The sequence below is a fragment of the Myripristis murdjan genome, chromosome 12, assembly GCF_902150065.1.
Source record: "Myripristis murdjan chromosome 12, fMyrMur1.1, whole genome shotgun sequence".
NCBI lineage: Eukaryota > Metazoa > Chordata > Actinopteri > Holocentriformes > Holocentridae > Myripristis > Myripristis murdjan.
Genome location: NC_043991.1, coordinates 30,156,443 through 30,171,050, shown reverse-complemented (window position 1 = coordinate 30,171,050; position 14,608 = coordinate 30,156,443). Strand labels below are relative to the sequence as shown.

Here is a 14,608-nt window from a genome sequence, read left to right as displayed (position 1 = left end):
TGTATTTGCTAGAAATGTAAATACTGTCTGCATGGTTTTCTTATTGGTAGGTTTCTCTTACAATTACCTCACTTTCCACTGAAAACACAGTTTTCTATCAGAGTCAAAACAGATTCATGTTTTGACCCACAGTGACTGAAATCCTGCTTTTAACTCAGTCTGACCATGACAACAATGTAGACTCAACTATTAAAACAGGTGAGATTTGGTGTGACCAGCCAAACTCCTCCACCTATGTTAATTTAAAAGACTATATTGTTACCAGTAAAGACTGGAATGTGTCCTTTAAGAGCTTGTAAGTCTATGTATTTAAAAACAAACATAACAATAAATATAATGCAATGACCACCACCAGCTTGTCAGTCTGGATCTGGAAGTCCCACAGGATCTTGGCTCTGTCGTTCTCCACCACCTTTGGAGGAGTCTTCCATTTTGACCCTGGAACTTCCATGGCGCTGCATGTACCTTCCAGCATCTTGCACCCTGCTGTGATGTGCTGTACCGTTTCAGGGGTCCCTCTGCACAGCCTGCACCCGGGGTCCTGCCTGGTATGGTAGACCCTGACCTCTATGCTATGGATCTTGATGTGTGTGTGTGTGTGTGTGTAAAACAAAGCATCACATCAATTGTGAAAACATCGTGTCACCCTAGATAGCTGACTACTGCGGTATACAAAATATTCAGCACTCCAGAAAATAAAATATCTAGTTACCATTGAAATGATGAAATAAAACAAATGTAATACAATATTTTGGTCTGATCTTTTGACACTTTTCTTTCAGACTATCTGAATTTAACAAAAATATAGATTGGCCTATCCCACAAACACTAATAGACTGTTATGCTTTGCAGACACTTTATTACACAAATAACTTGCAGAAAATAGTATTCTAGCAGTGAAACCTCAATATGTCACAATAAATATCTGACACACATACACCTGACTGGAAAATCTGAAATACAGCTTTAGATACATCTGTCTGTCTGTCTGTCTATCTAGCTATACATATATCTTAGACAGATAGATAGATAGATGGATAGATGGATAGATAGATATACACAGTCATATATAGCATTATTTCCTTTCATTTCAAAGTAAAACAATGAAAATTAAAAAAGCATGGGTGATACTATTGGCATCCATTTTCATAGTGTGGCATATTTTGTAATGACAGGTGCCGCAGAAAGGCAAAATACATACTTCAAAAGGCACCAATGTGCAGATAGAAATATCACTGAACGGAAATGTGGACAAATCAAATCTCCCAAAAATTAGTCATGAAATATGGCATCCGTGTAAAAGCGGTATTGTAGAGATGTATGTATGTAAAATTATTAAAAAAATGAAAGCTAACCCTATCATTTCCTTGTTTCCAGTAAAATATTCATCATCATTCTTCAGTCCCTCCCAGTATATTTCTCACCGAACCCCTGGTCCCCATTTATTATAAATAAAGTGGCAGTAGAACAATTAATCATTGACTGAAAAGTATGTTTCTCACAAATAAATAATTAGACTGGCAGCCAACACAAGCGGTTACACATATGATCAACAAAATTCATCCTGGCCATATGAGCAGAGGGCTGGTTGGCACACATGGCTCTGGGTCTAACTTGACGATACAGTAGGCGGTGGGGCGGAGTACTCCTCATTATCAGAGTCGGTGCTTTCCTCCTCGTCTTTCTCCTGGTCGCTGCCCTCAGTGCTGAGCCGGTCGAAGCCTTGCTGACTGTAGCCCTTATGAGACGCAAAGAAATTCCCCAGGTTCAGACCACTGGCTGTTTTACCTGACAAGGACGGAAAACATCAGATTAAAACGAGTCATGTTCACTCATCTCTGGGTTCCTTAGGATGACGAGTCACAATTTTAAAGGACCAAATGAGGGATTTTGAATGTTTGGCCCATTTACTACAATTTACCCACATTTTACATTGCAACACGCAATGCTGCAAATCATGAGGGGGAACTAAAGATTTGACGGCATACAATCAAAATCCCTTCATTGCTACAGCAGAAAAAAGTTAGGCCATTTGAAATCAATGGTGACAGGAAAGAAAATATGAAAGTGAAACCTGCATCCTTGAAAACATTTTTGGAATCTTAAAAACACCCGTTGAAGCTCTTGTTTTTGCGACAGGGAGTTGACGAACCAAACTTGGTGGATGTATTACACTTGCATGGAGTAGCAAATACAACTACATAGGTAAGAACTCAAAGTATCACTTTAAGTCCCTGATACTAAACCTTGTTAACTGGGCTCTGTGCGCTGTGTTATGTCTGTTTGGTGGGGGTGGGTCAGTGATTTCAAAATGTTTGGGAACCTCTGCCCTTCAGTGAATAATGCCCACTGCAGTGCACTGTGCCCTTACTTCCATACATCCTGGTTTTTGTCCAGCGAATGAAGATCCCTACAGAAATGATGAGCACCAGGGGGATGAGGAGTAGGGTGGTGATGACGGCTGGAGAGACAGCCTGTTGGCTGCTTTGCTTGACGTCGCCCTTTTCCTTCATCGTCTTCTCCTTGTCAGTTGCTGGTTGTTGCTGTTTAGCCGGGGTTTGGGAAAGCTGTGGCTGCTTTTCTGCGACGGCTTCCATCTTTGGGTGGGTGGCTACAGCCATTGACATGGACACTGTGTGGACAGGCTTCCGGTTGGTTTGGACAAATGTCTCCATTTCTACAAAGGGCAAAATGTGATGAAGTAAGACTTCTATCTCTCTTCATTTCATACCAGCAGATTATTAAATTGCTTTTGCTTACTCTCTAAAATGACTTTTTTTTTCTACACCCTGTTTTACTGATCTATAGGATTCCACTATATTGTTGTTATTATTGTTAATAGGAAGAATAAATGTGCTTTTGGGTTTGAATAAGTCTGTATGCTCACTAGTCATATCAGAATTTTGGGGCAAAAAGTTTGCATATCTGATAAATTGGAATGATTCCATCTTGATGTTGAAAGAATCGGCTAATGGGGATGGAACATGAGGATAACCTTTACATAGTATCAGCACGACTCACAGCTTGATTGAGGATCAAATCTTCATGCAAATGTTTCACAGCAGCCTTTTGACATGAAATGGTGAGGTAAACACAGGTGTTAGCAGTGACATTAGTTAAGGCTCTGTTCCAATTAGCTGCAGCAGAGCCTTCCCAGTGAGTCAACATGTCGAGCAGCAGGAACATGGCTCTGTTACAGCTAAAGACAATGTAACCTTGATTCATGTCACTTGCAACACCTGTGTTTACCTGCTATTTCATGTCAAAATGGCTGCTGTACAAAAGGGCTACTGATCACTCAAGGAGGAGTGTGTGAATGTCAAATCTTGATGAGATTAGATTACTCAAGAGAGGGTGTTTCTACACCTGTGCTCCGGGAACGATGTCCCCTGTTGGCATGAAGGAGGAATGCAACTTATCAGTATAAATATGTATACTTGGATGCATGATTCATTAGATATGAGTGATATTGATTTAAGTTAATTACACACTTGGTTTTTAGAATCATAACAGTAATAGTTACTCAATCCATACTCTTGTCTGTTATCAACAATTAATATTCCTTGCTGAATATTACTAAGACTTGTTTATAATGGCTTTGTGCTTGTGGTCTTCAGGATCATTTAGCATTTATAATATTTATAATATTTTGAGTTATTTGTTCAAGGTGTATTTTGTTCTTCTGTCTTATTTTGGGGTTGAGCCTGCCAGCTGACACACTATCTGACACACTTTTTTTCTTTCTGATTGAAGATTTTGGGTCAACTGATTACATGGCATGTTATCTAACATGGTATTTACATGCACTGATGCATTTAATCGCAACAGCTTTGTGACACGCACACAAGTGATAAATATGGCTGCCTTTTACCACCAACCCATTCAGCAATATGCCTTTAATATGTGTTTGATCAGCTCCCTGAAGATGGATATTCGTCATCTGTTCAGCGCAGTGGTTCAACTCTTGTGATGCTTTTCATCAGGGTAAAGCTTAATAACTAGGGCTGTCAAAGTTATTGTGTTAACACATGATCAGTATCAGGACCTTCCTAAGTTTTTAAAAAATGAACGCGAGTTAACACAATACTAACCTACTTTTGACACTAAACCCCAAACAGTGTCATACATGATGCAAGCGCATGCAGCGATGATTTCGGCAGTTATAGGTCTATGCTGCCTACTCTTACGACCAAAAATCAGTGGATGAACCTAAGTCATGACAGACAGCAGGCACAGTGAAATTGTTTACATCAACAAATTTTCCTCTGATCAGTTTATGAAAAGGTCTAAACCACCCCCCTCTGCAACCAACTGCAATTTCAATTGATTTGGTCTGTTAATTCTGTTTGAGCTGTTAATATGAAGAATTTTTATTCTGTTTGGGCTTTCAAACTGATTCTAAAGAAAGTGTTAGCCCCCATAGCTGAACATAGCTACCGACTGTGACTGTGAACACCTGTGTCTCACCAATTTTTTTAAAGTTTGATGTGGAAGATGTTCTCACAGACACTGATTAAAGCCTCATAGCCAAAAATATTATGTCATCATGTGTATTAATATGTAAATACATTCTGCTGAGAAAATTCAACTTTAGTGTGACCCATTCCCTCAGTTAATGAATTATATCTTGTATAATGCACCAACCCCTCCGAGCACAGTGGCCTGCCTGTGTAGCTAAAGCTATTTAAAGTGACTAATTCATCTGTAGAAATTTAGCAAATATTGTCTGACTTGTCAAACACAATGAGCTCAAGCAGCACTTGACAATACACTTAGCATCAATTAATTCCTGAATCCATGAATAAGTACAGACAATAAAGAACCTGCTTGCTTACCTTCAAGTTCTTGAACCTCTATTCCACTCTTCTTGACAGAGCGGTGTGCTTCTAAAGAGGATGAAAAAAAAAGAAAAAGAAAAACACGGTTACTTCCAAGGCATTAGCCTAACATGCCGTGTTTAGTCAAGGACTGAAGTAACTGAGTGCAAAACTAAATTTCAGGCTATTTTCAGGCTGTTCCACTGGGAGTGGAACAATTAAACAAAAAAAAAAAAAAAAGTATTTAGTGACATTAAAAAGTCAATATGACATCTGGTAAAATGGAACACTTAGTAGCTGCTTTCTTTGTGCTCAGTATTGAGTGAAATTACTTTAAGGGCTAAAATTCATTTTTATTTCAATTTAACCATCTTAATTTTGACATTTTCTGCTTTAAAATTGCCAAACCGGGGGGGGGGTAACAATATATTGACAAGTTCAGTAAATCTAACTATGGAAATTTTCTGATGATAAAACACATAAGACTGTATTTGCATGGATGTGCAAAGACTGTCACAAGCAGCACTATGAAGAATTGGTATATTTGGCAGAGACAGGCTGAACTGAATGTGGTGATGATGATGGTACAGCAGGCCAACTTTATGTGTAACGCACGGGAGAGGAGGGACCAGTTAACAGAGGAGCTGTAGCCATGGATTATTTACTGCATTAGTTACATTTGTTGTTTTCTTTAAGGGACTATTCAAACTTAATGGGAGGGGTACACTGGAGGAAAACAAGGATGGGTCATGCTTTTTTCATTTTAGTCCAGGGGAGGGTCATACAAATATGAGTCGATCAAATTTAAAATAGTTTTGTTGTTGTTGTTACTTTTTGGAATTCCACAATTCCATTTGGAATTCCATTCCTCACAGCGTGTGGGCAAGACAGTGCTCAGATGAATGAAAATATGGAGTGACTTTGCATCCGCCCTCACTGTCTGTGTACTACCACAAAGCGCGTGGTGCTGGTCATTGCTATGGAGAGTTAAAATAGAGCCCATAGAGAATCTGCCTGTACATCGAAGTTAAGTTTTATTAATTGCATTCATTTGTGCTGCAACACTCATCGAGGTTAAACTTCAACTGCCAATATGAGGTGCAGTTGTGTCAAGTCCAGATAACAAGCCGGATTACAGCTACAATCATTTTGTTGTAGCTTGTGAAGTCAGTCATATCCATGAATACTTAACTGAACTGTCCAAGATCATGAAAGTTACAATCAATCAATCAATAGAGACTGATGAGATTCAGTGTGACCCTGTCAAAAACATTTAGAATCTTAATAAAAATCAATTCTGTCTTACTCTCAGAGGTAAACTTGAAGACAGCATCACTGCCTGCATCCCCGACGAAGACGCTGCCATCCTTGCTGACAACTATGTCATGTGGCATTTTAAATTTCTGAAAAAGAAGGAAACAGTTCAACAATTTTCTCAGACAAGAATTATTTTCATGCTGTAGAGGAGTGATACAGTGGACACAAAACTGTAGTGTTGTATTTGTGGTGCATCAGGTCTAATCAGCCAAGAAACATCCAGACTAGTTATGAACTTGCCTGCCTCAATTCAGTTCAATAACTGCAGCCCGCCTCACATCAAAGTCAAAAATAAAGCTGCAAGCAACAATTAACATGGTCCAAGCACAAAATGCTATGTGTCTGGATCATCTATAGCGTTTTTATAAAATTGTTTAGAATGAGCAATGTTTCAAATGAATTTAGGCCATTGAGTTATTGCCATTTAAACTATAATACTGGTATGCAGTATTTATAGGTAAAACATCACCAAATTTCCATGTCTCCTTAGACATATTACTTACACATGTAGTGACAGCACGATGCATTCATGAGTAATGACAGCTTTTCTAAAATAAATCCCAGCCACACCATTTTTGCCAAACTGTGGCAAAAATGGTATTGTCAATCATTAACATTAAATTGATGAGATGAACTAAAGCATTCCAGATGGCTGCTTCCTCCAAGTTGTACACAGGGCTTTGAATCCTGCCAAGAGCCTTACAGCACTATGTGTAACAGCCTCTCTACAGACATATATACAAAAACATTCTTGTTAGCATAGAAAACCTCATAGAAATTAATCACTACCTCCAACAAAGGAGTTGGACGAGTTATGCTTTGCCCCATTTCTGTCTGCTACTTAGCAGGATATCTCAAAAAAGTATGAACGGATTTACACAAAACTTTATGGAAGAAAGAGCTGATTAACTTTTCATGCTGACTGGTAAAAAAGGGGCATGGTGGTGTTGTCGCTGATAACAAAAAACATATAACTTCTGAGTGGATTCATGTAACATGGCTAGATTTTGTAGGGAGCTTGGTCACTGGGCAAGAAAGATCTGATGAACCTTGCATGCTGATTGGTAAAAAGGGAGTGTGGCGGTGGGCGTGGCACAAAAAGGTGCAGAACTCCAGCAACAGAAATACTCCCTAAATCAACCACACACACATAACCATTTGAATTTATTAAACACTAACACTGCCTTCAATTGAAAGCATGAAAAGTAAGAACTGATTATCTGTGTAAGTGTGTTTGCAAGTGTTTGCGTACCTTTTTCTCTGGGCTGAAGGAATCCACAATTTCTTGGGTTGAATAATTTATTACAAAGCCTCTGAGTGGAGCTGAGTGGCCGTATGGAGATTCGCCATTGACTGCAAAGATCAAACCACCTGCATGTACACACATTAACATGCACACAGGCACACACATACACACACATGCACAGATGTTATTTTCATTTAAAAAAGCTTCTATTATAAAACTTTTCATTTAGTTTTAATAGCCCCACACCATTCTGTGCTTTATAAATACCTTACCATTTCATTTTGAATGAACTGGGATTGAAGACTGATACAGTTCTGTAGCATTTTTCTAATGCTACAGAAACATTAAACAACTTAATGGTCCAGTTATAGTGATGACATGGCTAAATGATTTTCATGTCTGTAGAAAGTTTGATCAGTCATAGAATGAACATGTTTGACTTTTTAAACATGACTCTGGAGTCTTGAAATGCTCCTCTTGAGAAGGGGATTATTTGGCAGGTGTAAAGTGCTAAATTTCAGGTTGTGTGTGTTGTCAAATTGCAATTGGTGTCAACTGTATGTTCCTGAATCTGACTGGTCATGAAATGCATGCATCTCAATGTGATATCAGGAAGTTGGTGTCCTATTCTTCACAGAACAAATACAATGAATACCAAGACCACATATGATGTGTTTTATGTACAAATATACTATGAAAATAAGCATACTGAATAATCAAAAAGTTATTTTGGGGGGTCAACATCAAGATTTGCAATTTGGCTGATTACATGTTTCCAAATAATGAGGTACATTGTTAAATAATTTCAAAAATCTATTTCCAAGTGAACTATGTAGAGTTCAAAAGGCTGGAGCAGCCTGTAGAAAGCATATGGTATCATAAAAAAAAAAAGTCGGTCACATTATGTAGGGCTCATTATGTAGGTCATGAAGAATTTACTGGAATCGGTTGAATTTGTATTAACTGTTGAGATTGTGTTAAGTGAATCAAACAGGTGAGCGCAGAAAGTGAGAGAAATAATGTTTTTCCCCCTCCTTTAGTGCTTACACGTTTTGACACCCAATCAATATTCAGAGGCTCATTTAGACCACACACTGATTAGTGAGCCATGAGAAAGTGGACCACATGCTGACTTTAGACCAATAAAAAGATTCCACCTGTTGTTGATCAAAGTCACTCTCTCAAAGTCAACTCCCTATCTCTCCCAGAGATAAAAATTATTTTCTCCATTTTTGATTCCAGCAATGAAAAGAATTTGCCATTTTTCTGTTTTTCAGTGAAATGTCAAGTTGTCAATAAACTCACCACCAGCAGGACTGTAAGAGACAGCATACACCTCCCCTCCAAACTCCTTCTTACTTATTTCCTTGACAAATTCTCCAGTGTTGGCAACAAAGCACTGGATGTTGCCATTCTCCCTGTCAGCCACACACAGCTCCTGTCTGTCAGGGAGGAAGACGAGGCTGTGTGGGATTCGGAATGGCTTCCGGTTCCTTCCGTCTGATGAGCCTTAAGTCAGAGAATCAAGGAAAAATCAATGAACAAGAGTGGCTCCTGCATAGTCCCCCAGAGCACTAGTAGTGATGGCATAAAATCCTGAAAAAGGATCAGTTTATGTAAATGAGATTTCTGCTCCCTGGCTCCCGAGTTGATCAGCTGCCTTCATCTCTTCTGTGGAGGCGACAATAACCTCAGCAAACCTAACCTGTAGCATACTGCATACACACAGGGAGGCACTGCTCATACAACCATGTGATTTATTATTAAATGCATGCAGTGTGTTATCCTGTGAAATTAAGGTGCCTAAAGTTGTGGTTTTCCTCCTACGCACCTTCAAGACACTTTTTGATACAATTATGCAGAACTTTTTTTCTTTCACCGCCATTTTGTTGTATACCAGCAAAATGACCAAGGCAATCTGTACAATGTCTATCGCACTCTGTTCAAGTTCTGTGTATTTAACCCATTTTCCAAACAAGTTCATAACAACAGAATTGTGTCAAAGAAAGACTAATATTACTTAGATATTGCTCAATCCATGCCAGCCAAATAAGCACACAATATTTTCTAAAATCTTGGTACAAAATCACATAAAAACTGAAATACATTCTCTAAATGTGACTGCAAAGCCTCTGCCCCAACCAGACCTGCTAAAAAACATTCATTCCTATGTGTTTACACATGAAGATAAATACCTGCGCCCCATTCAGACAGGTATTTTCCGTCAGCAGTGAACTTGAGTATTCTGGCATTGCAGTAGCCATCAGATATGTAGATGTTCCCTGTCACAGTGTCTACAGCCACATCAGTGGGCTGGCAGAAGTGCTTTTTGTCAGTGCCTGGCATGAAGGCCTGTCCCAGTGCCACCAGGACCTTGTCTCGACCATCACTGCTCAACTTGAAAACCTAAATGTTTGTAGGGATAGAGGATCATCACAGCTATGTAACAAACAGTCTGGAAAGCCTGACATGGAAAACCTGACATATTATTAGTGTACTGGCTTCAACAAGTCAAAGATACCCATGTTTTGCCTACACATCACCATGTCACTTAGTCTGTTGGTCAGCAGTATGGCCATATCATTTGGTGGACTGTCACAAATGGTGAAAACATTCATGCTGTCTAAAGCACGAAATCTGTCTATTTTGGTGAACCTATGACCTTCCCTCTAGCACCACCAGCAGGCCAAATTGTGGAATATCTCAAAACCTATTTGGTGGATCAGCTTGGAATTTGGTGGCAACACTCATGTTGTCTAGAGAATGAAACCTGGCAATTTGGGTCACTCCATGACCTTTCCTCTAGTGCCACCAGCACACTAATGCCCCACCTAAAAAAGGCTACATCAAAATTAGGCATGAAACAGAGCGTATGGTGAATCTGACTTTCAAATTAAGGGCTAAAACTGATAGATATGAAAGATACTGGAAAAAGTGGGTTTGTATGAGGAACTGCAGTGTTCAGTTTCAGTAAAACATTGTAACACATTTAAAGGCATACTCAGAACCCTGTTTTTATTAAAGCATTTACATTACATGAGCACAGCCCTGTTGCTGGCATGGAGGCATAAAAAAACATCTTCTCATCAGAATTGTTCAAATCACGTCGTTGTCCTATTTTGGATTCAAAATGGCAAATTTTGTCAAAGGAGTTTGCATGTATGCTTTATTCATTCTGACAAGACTACTGTTCTTGGGGAAGAACTAAATTTTTGGCATAAAAATAATATCGTATATCAAAAAACAAGAGTATTATTTCTAATGCAGATATTCCACTGGGCCTTGCTGTATGTAGGTCATGGGGGTCACCAAAATTGCCAGGTTTCATCCTCTAGCCAACATGAACAATGTCACCAAATTTCACATTAATCCACCAAATTGGTTTTGCGATATGCTGCTCTGGATCTAACTGCTGACACACTGACCAACAGACCAACCCGATGATGTAGTAATGACAAATTAGTAATGAGCACCTTACATCTAAAAATACTGGCATTAGTGTTGGCACTTAAGGGTGGAATCCTAATTCAAATCACATACAATTCAAATGTAATGTTATCCTCTTCAATGTTTTCTATTAGTTCATTGATTATAAGAGGCATTAACAGCCTTCTGTCTACACCAAATTGTTTTCAGTCACGGAAAGTGCAACTTTTCAAAAATGCCCTCAAGAGCAGAATTTTTTGAAAATGCACTTTTCCTCTTGTAATGTGGACAAGTGAAAACAAAACAATTTGAAAACACTGGCGCCACTTTGACTCTTCTCTTTCAGTCCACACAGGTGCATCATGCAGTTATCATGCAGTTATGTGATCCTGTCCATATAAATGACCCGCCCTTGTTTTTATCATTTAACTTCTTTTTCTGCAAAGTTTTGGACATTTCCAAGACATTTTTAACCATATTTACACATGCACTTGTAAATACGGTTTAAAAAGTTCAGTTTCTTTGTGCACGATCATATCGCAAAAATGTATGCACTTTTACATTCTCATGTGTACAGATTTATTTTTTTAAAATTGCTCCCAAGGGCTTTTCCAAAAAAAAAAAAAAAAAAAAAAAGAAAAAAAAAAAAAAACCTGGATAAATAAAGATGTATTTCAAGAAATCTGCCTCCATGTGGATGTAGCCTAAATCTGTAATCATCTCAAAAACATATTTCTGGGACAGCTTTACTGCCAACCGTAAAAACTAAACATTGAACTCAAACACATGACTTGGATTTGATTTTACAGATTATTCCCCATACCCCGGCTTACCTGATGAAGAGCCACATCAGTGACCCAGTAATTATTGTCTGCATCTGTGGTTATTCCATGAGGCAAGTAAAACCTGCAGAAATAGAGCAATTAATAATTAGTGAAGATGAACATTGTTGCCTTCTTGGCTTTAGTTGTTTTTTGGTAATAACACTTTACATTAGGGCAGGGGTTTTCAAAGAGAGATCCACTGACCCCCGGGGGTCCTTGAGGGTCCTCCACGGGGTCAACAGCAAATGAAGAATAGTTTAAATGCTAAAACACAAGAAATCTGACGCTGATTTAGCATTGCTGAACAGTTTCTATAATTTTAATCATTCTAAATATAGTTTTATTGTCTTTTTAATTAACATTTTTTTGGTCATTTTCTTGCAAGTTTTTATTAATTTCTTGTTAGTTTCTGGGTCATTTCTTAGTAACTGGCTTATTGCCTATTTTACCCTCATTTTTGAGAGGGATCAAGTGACTTTGCCCAATGTTTTTTTTCTCAGTCCTCTAAAAGTTGTGCTTTAAACTAGACAAAGTGATTTGTAGGTGATAAATTACCTAACACCATCCCTTGTAACAATAACAACAAAAACAAGTGCATCAGTGCTTACATGTTTCTGCCAGAGGCCTTGAGGACACGCCCTTTGACCGGGTCCACAACTAAAATGGTTGACTGCTGAATTGGACCTAAGGACATCTGCTGGTATATAGCCTGGTTGTCAAAAGAGCTGAAAAAAAAAAAAAAAAAAAAGAAATGGACGATTTTAGTGATGGTCAAACAGAGAAAGAACTTCAATCACTCTATGAAGATAGCAAAGTAAAGATAACTCCAAGAGGTGATCTGAAGCACAAACCCAGGGTTGAAACACAAATAGGACACAGAGTTCCGCACACAGGAAGAAACCGAAGACAATAAAATATTATAAGCCTCTTTCATCAAATTTTGGTTGGACAAAGGTTGGAGTTATGGTCTGCTTGATCCTTCATTAAGATAAAGCCAAACCATGTCAGACATCAAAACACCAAATGCAATTTTGATCTGGCTTGTCCGTAGATGTTTTCTGAGAAGTTTGGTTATCATGGAAACAACAGTTAAAGAGAAAGATTTCTTATTCAAAAAGCCAAAATGAACTCGCCAACCACTGCAAAGATCTGGGTTTGCTTACCAGCAGTGGTGCGTCCAGAATTCCCCTACAAGAGCAGCTGGTTGTGTTCATAGGTGGGAACCTGGAATTGGGCATGTGTTGCTGCACTAGTGCCTCCTACTGGTTGGCTGGTGCATATCCAATATGAGAGAGGAGGATAATGTAGGGGAGAGAGAGTAAATATTTGTGTGCAGAGCCTCTCCCATTGAACTTCCTTGATGTCAGGTGAAAGTAAGTGGTGCGCAACTCTCTGTATCAGAGGTGGTATGTTGGTAGTTTGCACCTCCCCAGACCAACAGTAGGGGGCAGCAGCAACAAGAACTGATACAACATGATTGCTACAATTCAAACTAATTTTTAGAGGTTTGTGTGTATTTATTTTGTAATACCACTATGTATCCAATTATGGCCCTATTTTCCCTATTTCAACTGAAAAGTTTTTTCCCCAAATTGCATGTCTCTATTATATACCATTCCACAAGACATTGCAAAAACATAGGAGGAGTAAGAAAAAAAAATCAAATAAATAAAAAAAACACCTGCATGAAAAAACTGAAACCAAAATTCAAAATAAATTTTCAGTATTTTGACAAACATTTATGTCGAAAGCACTGGACTAAATTTCATGCAATCACATGTTACAGACAAGAAGATACATTTTTGGCATTTTTGGCACTTGGCCTTAGTCACTTTTGTGGTACTTAAAATGATATTTCTCTGTACCTTTAACTGCAGGTGTCCCATGTTTTGTGGAGATCACAGTCAATGTGTAATGGCTATATTTGTTATAGTCCTTCATATATCACCTGCCCTGTTTTATATGTTTTTTCTGAATTCCATTGTTATTAGTATTCTGATTAAGAAAAATATCATATCACTAATCAGTGTTTAACAAAAATCTCATTGTACAAATATTTTGTGGAAGCACCAATATTTATCCCTACAATATCTTCCTGATATTAATGTTTTCAGTCAAAAATGTTATGATATTAAATTGTGCCCGTATCATCCTGCCCTAACCTGCAGATAATTTGAATTAAGAGTGGATGGATACAGCATGACTGAAAGCGACTTACTTCACCCCCCAGCGGTGGTCACCTCTGTGAAAAATGACCAGGTTATCATCAGAGTCAAGGGCAAGGCCTGAAACTTGACCCAACTGGAGATAACTCTCTGGCCAGGTTGGCACCTCCTCCACATGGTACCCTGGTAACACACACACACACACACACACACACACACACACACACACACACACACATACACACACACACAGAAGTGAGCTTTGACTCAAGAGTTTGGCATTAACCCTAAAAACATTACAAAATGATTCTAGCATTCCATGTAATGTCCAAATGGAGTAAATGGAGTTAAAATAAAAGTGATCCTATTCAACATTCTCCTTAATGTACATCACCCGCTCCTAATCAAGCTAAAAATCAACCTTCACTGTCCTTGGATTAGCACACAATGCTTCTTTGCTTTGCAGCTTTTGACAGTGTGTAGCTGCCAGGCTTTCACAGGATCACAAGACTTCTGGCTACCACACAAATGTCGTCGAACACTGACACATCACACTGTACCTGTTGGCAATTAGCTGCTAATGCGTTCTTTCTTCCTATTGGCCACGTCTCAGTGTATTGTCTGTGTCTACCACAATTTCCCCACATTTCACCCAAAGACATAAAGATATACGCTGTCCCCTCCCCAAATAAAACTAAAAGAATTTATATTCCGTGATAATGAGGCCCTTGCTGTCATCACAGTTATTTTATGTTTAAATTCATGAACAATTTATAGGAACGTGTCAATTTAATGTAAACACAATAAAAGCAA

At 38.6% G+C, this 14,608-nt stretch overlaps 1 protein-coding gene across 3 annotated transcripts in view; it reads right to left on the bottom strand.

Annotated features, from left to right (window-relative positions):
- Window positions 1–834: 834 nt before the first annotated feature.
- Window positions 835–14,608, bottom strand: part of pam (peptidylglycine alpha-amidating monooxygenase) — a 46,417-nt gene continuing 32,643 nt past the window's right edge. For 2 of the 3 annotated variants that reach the window (XM_030065231.1, XM_030065233.1), the window contains 10 exons: window positions 13,849–13,978; window positions 12,239–12,355; window positions 11,640–11,712; window positions 9,576–9,786; window positions 8,686–8,889; window positions 7,387–7,505; window positions 6,124–6,220; window positions 4,836–4,886; window positions 2,372–2,677; window positions 835–1,788 (listed from right to left, as the gene is read on the bottom strand). In XM_030065231.1, coding sequence (XP_029921091.1) covers window positions 1,610–1,788; window positions 2,372–2,677; window positions 4,836–4,886; window positions 6,124–6,220; window positions 7,387–7,505; window positions 8,686–8,889; window positions 9,576–9,786; window positions 11,640–11,712; window positions 12,239–12,355; window positions 13,849–13,978 — 1,487 coding nt within the window. In that variant the 3' untranslated portion in view covers window positions 835–1,609. Of the gene's footprint in view, window positions 1,789–2,371; window positions 2,680–4,835; window positions 4,887–6,123; window positions 6,221–7,386; window positions 7,506–8,685; window positions 8,890–9,575; window positions 9,787–11,639; window positions 11,713–12,238; window positions 12,356–13,848; window positions 13,979–14,608 lie in introns of all 3 variants that reach the window. The other variant, XM_030065232.1, reaches the window with a different exon arrangement.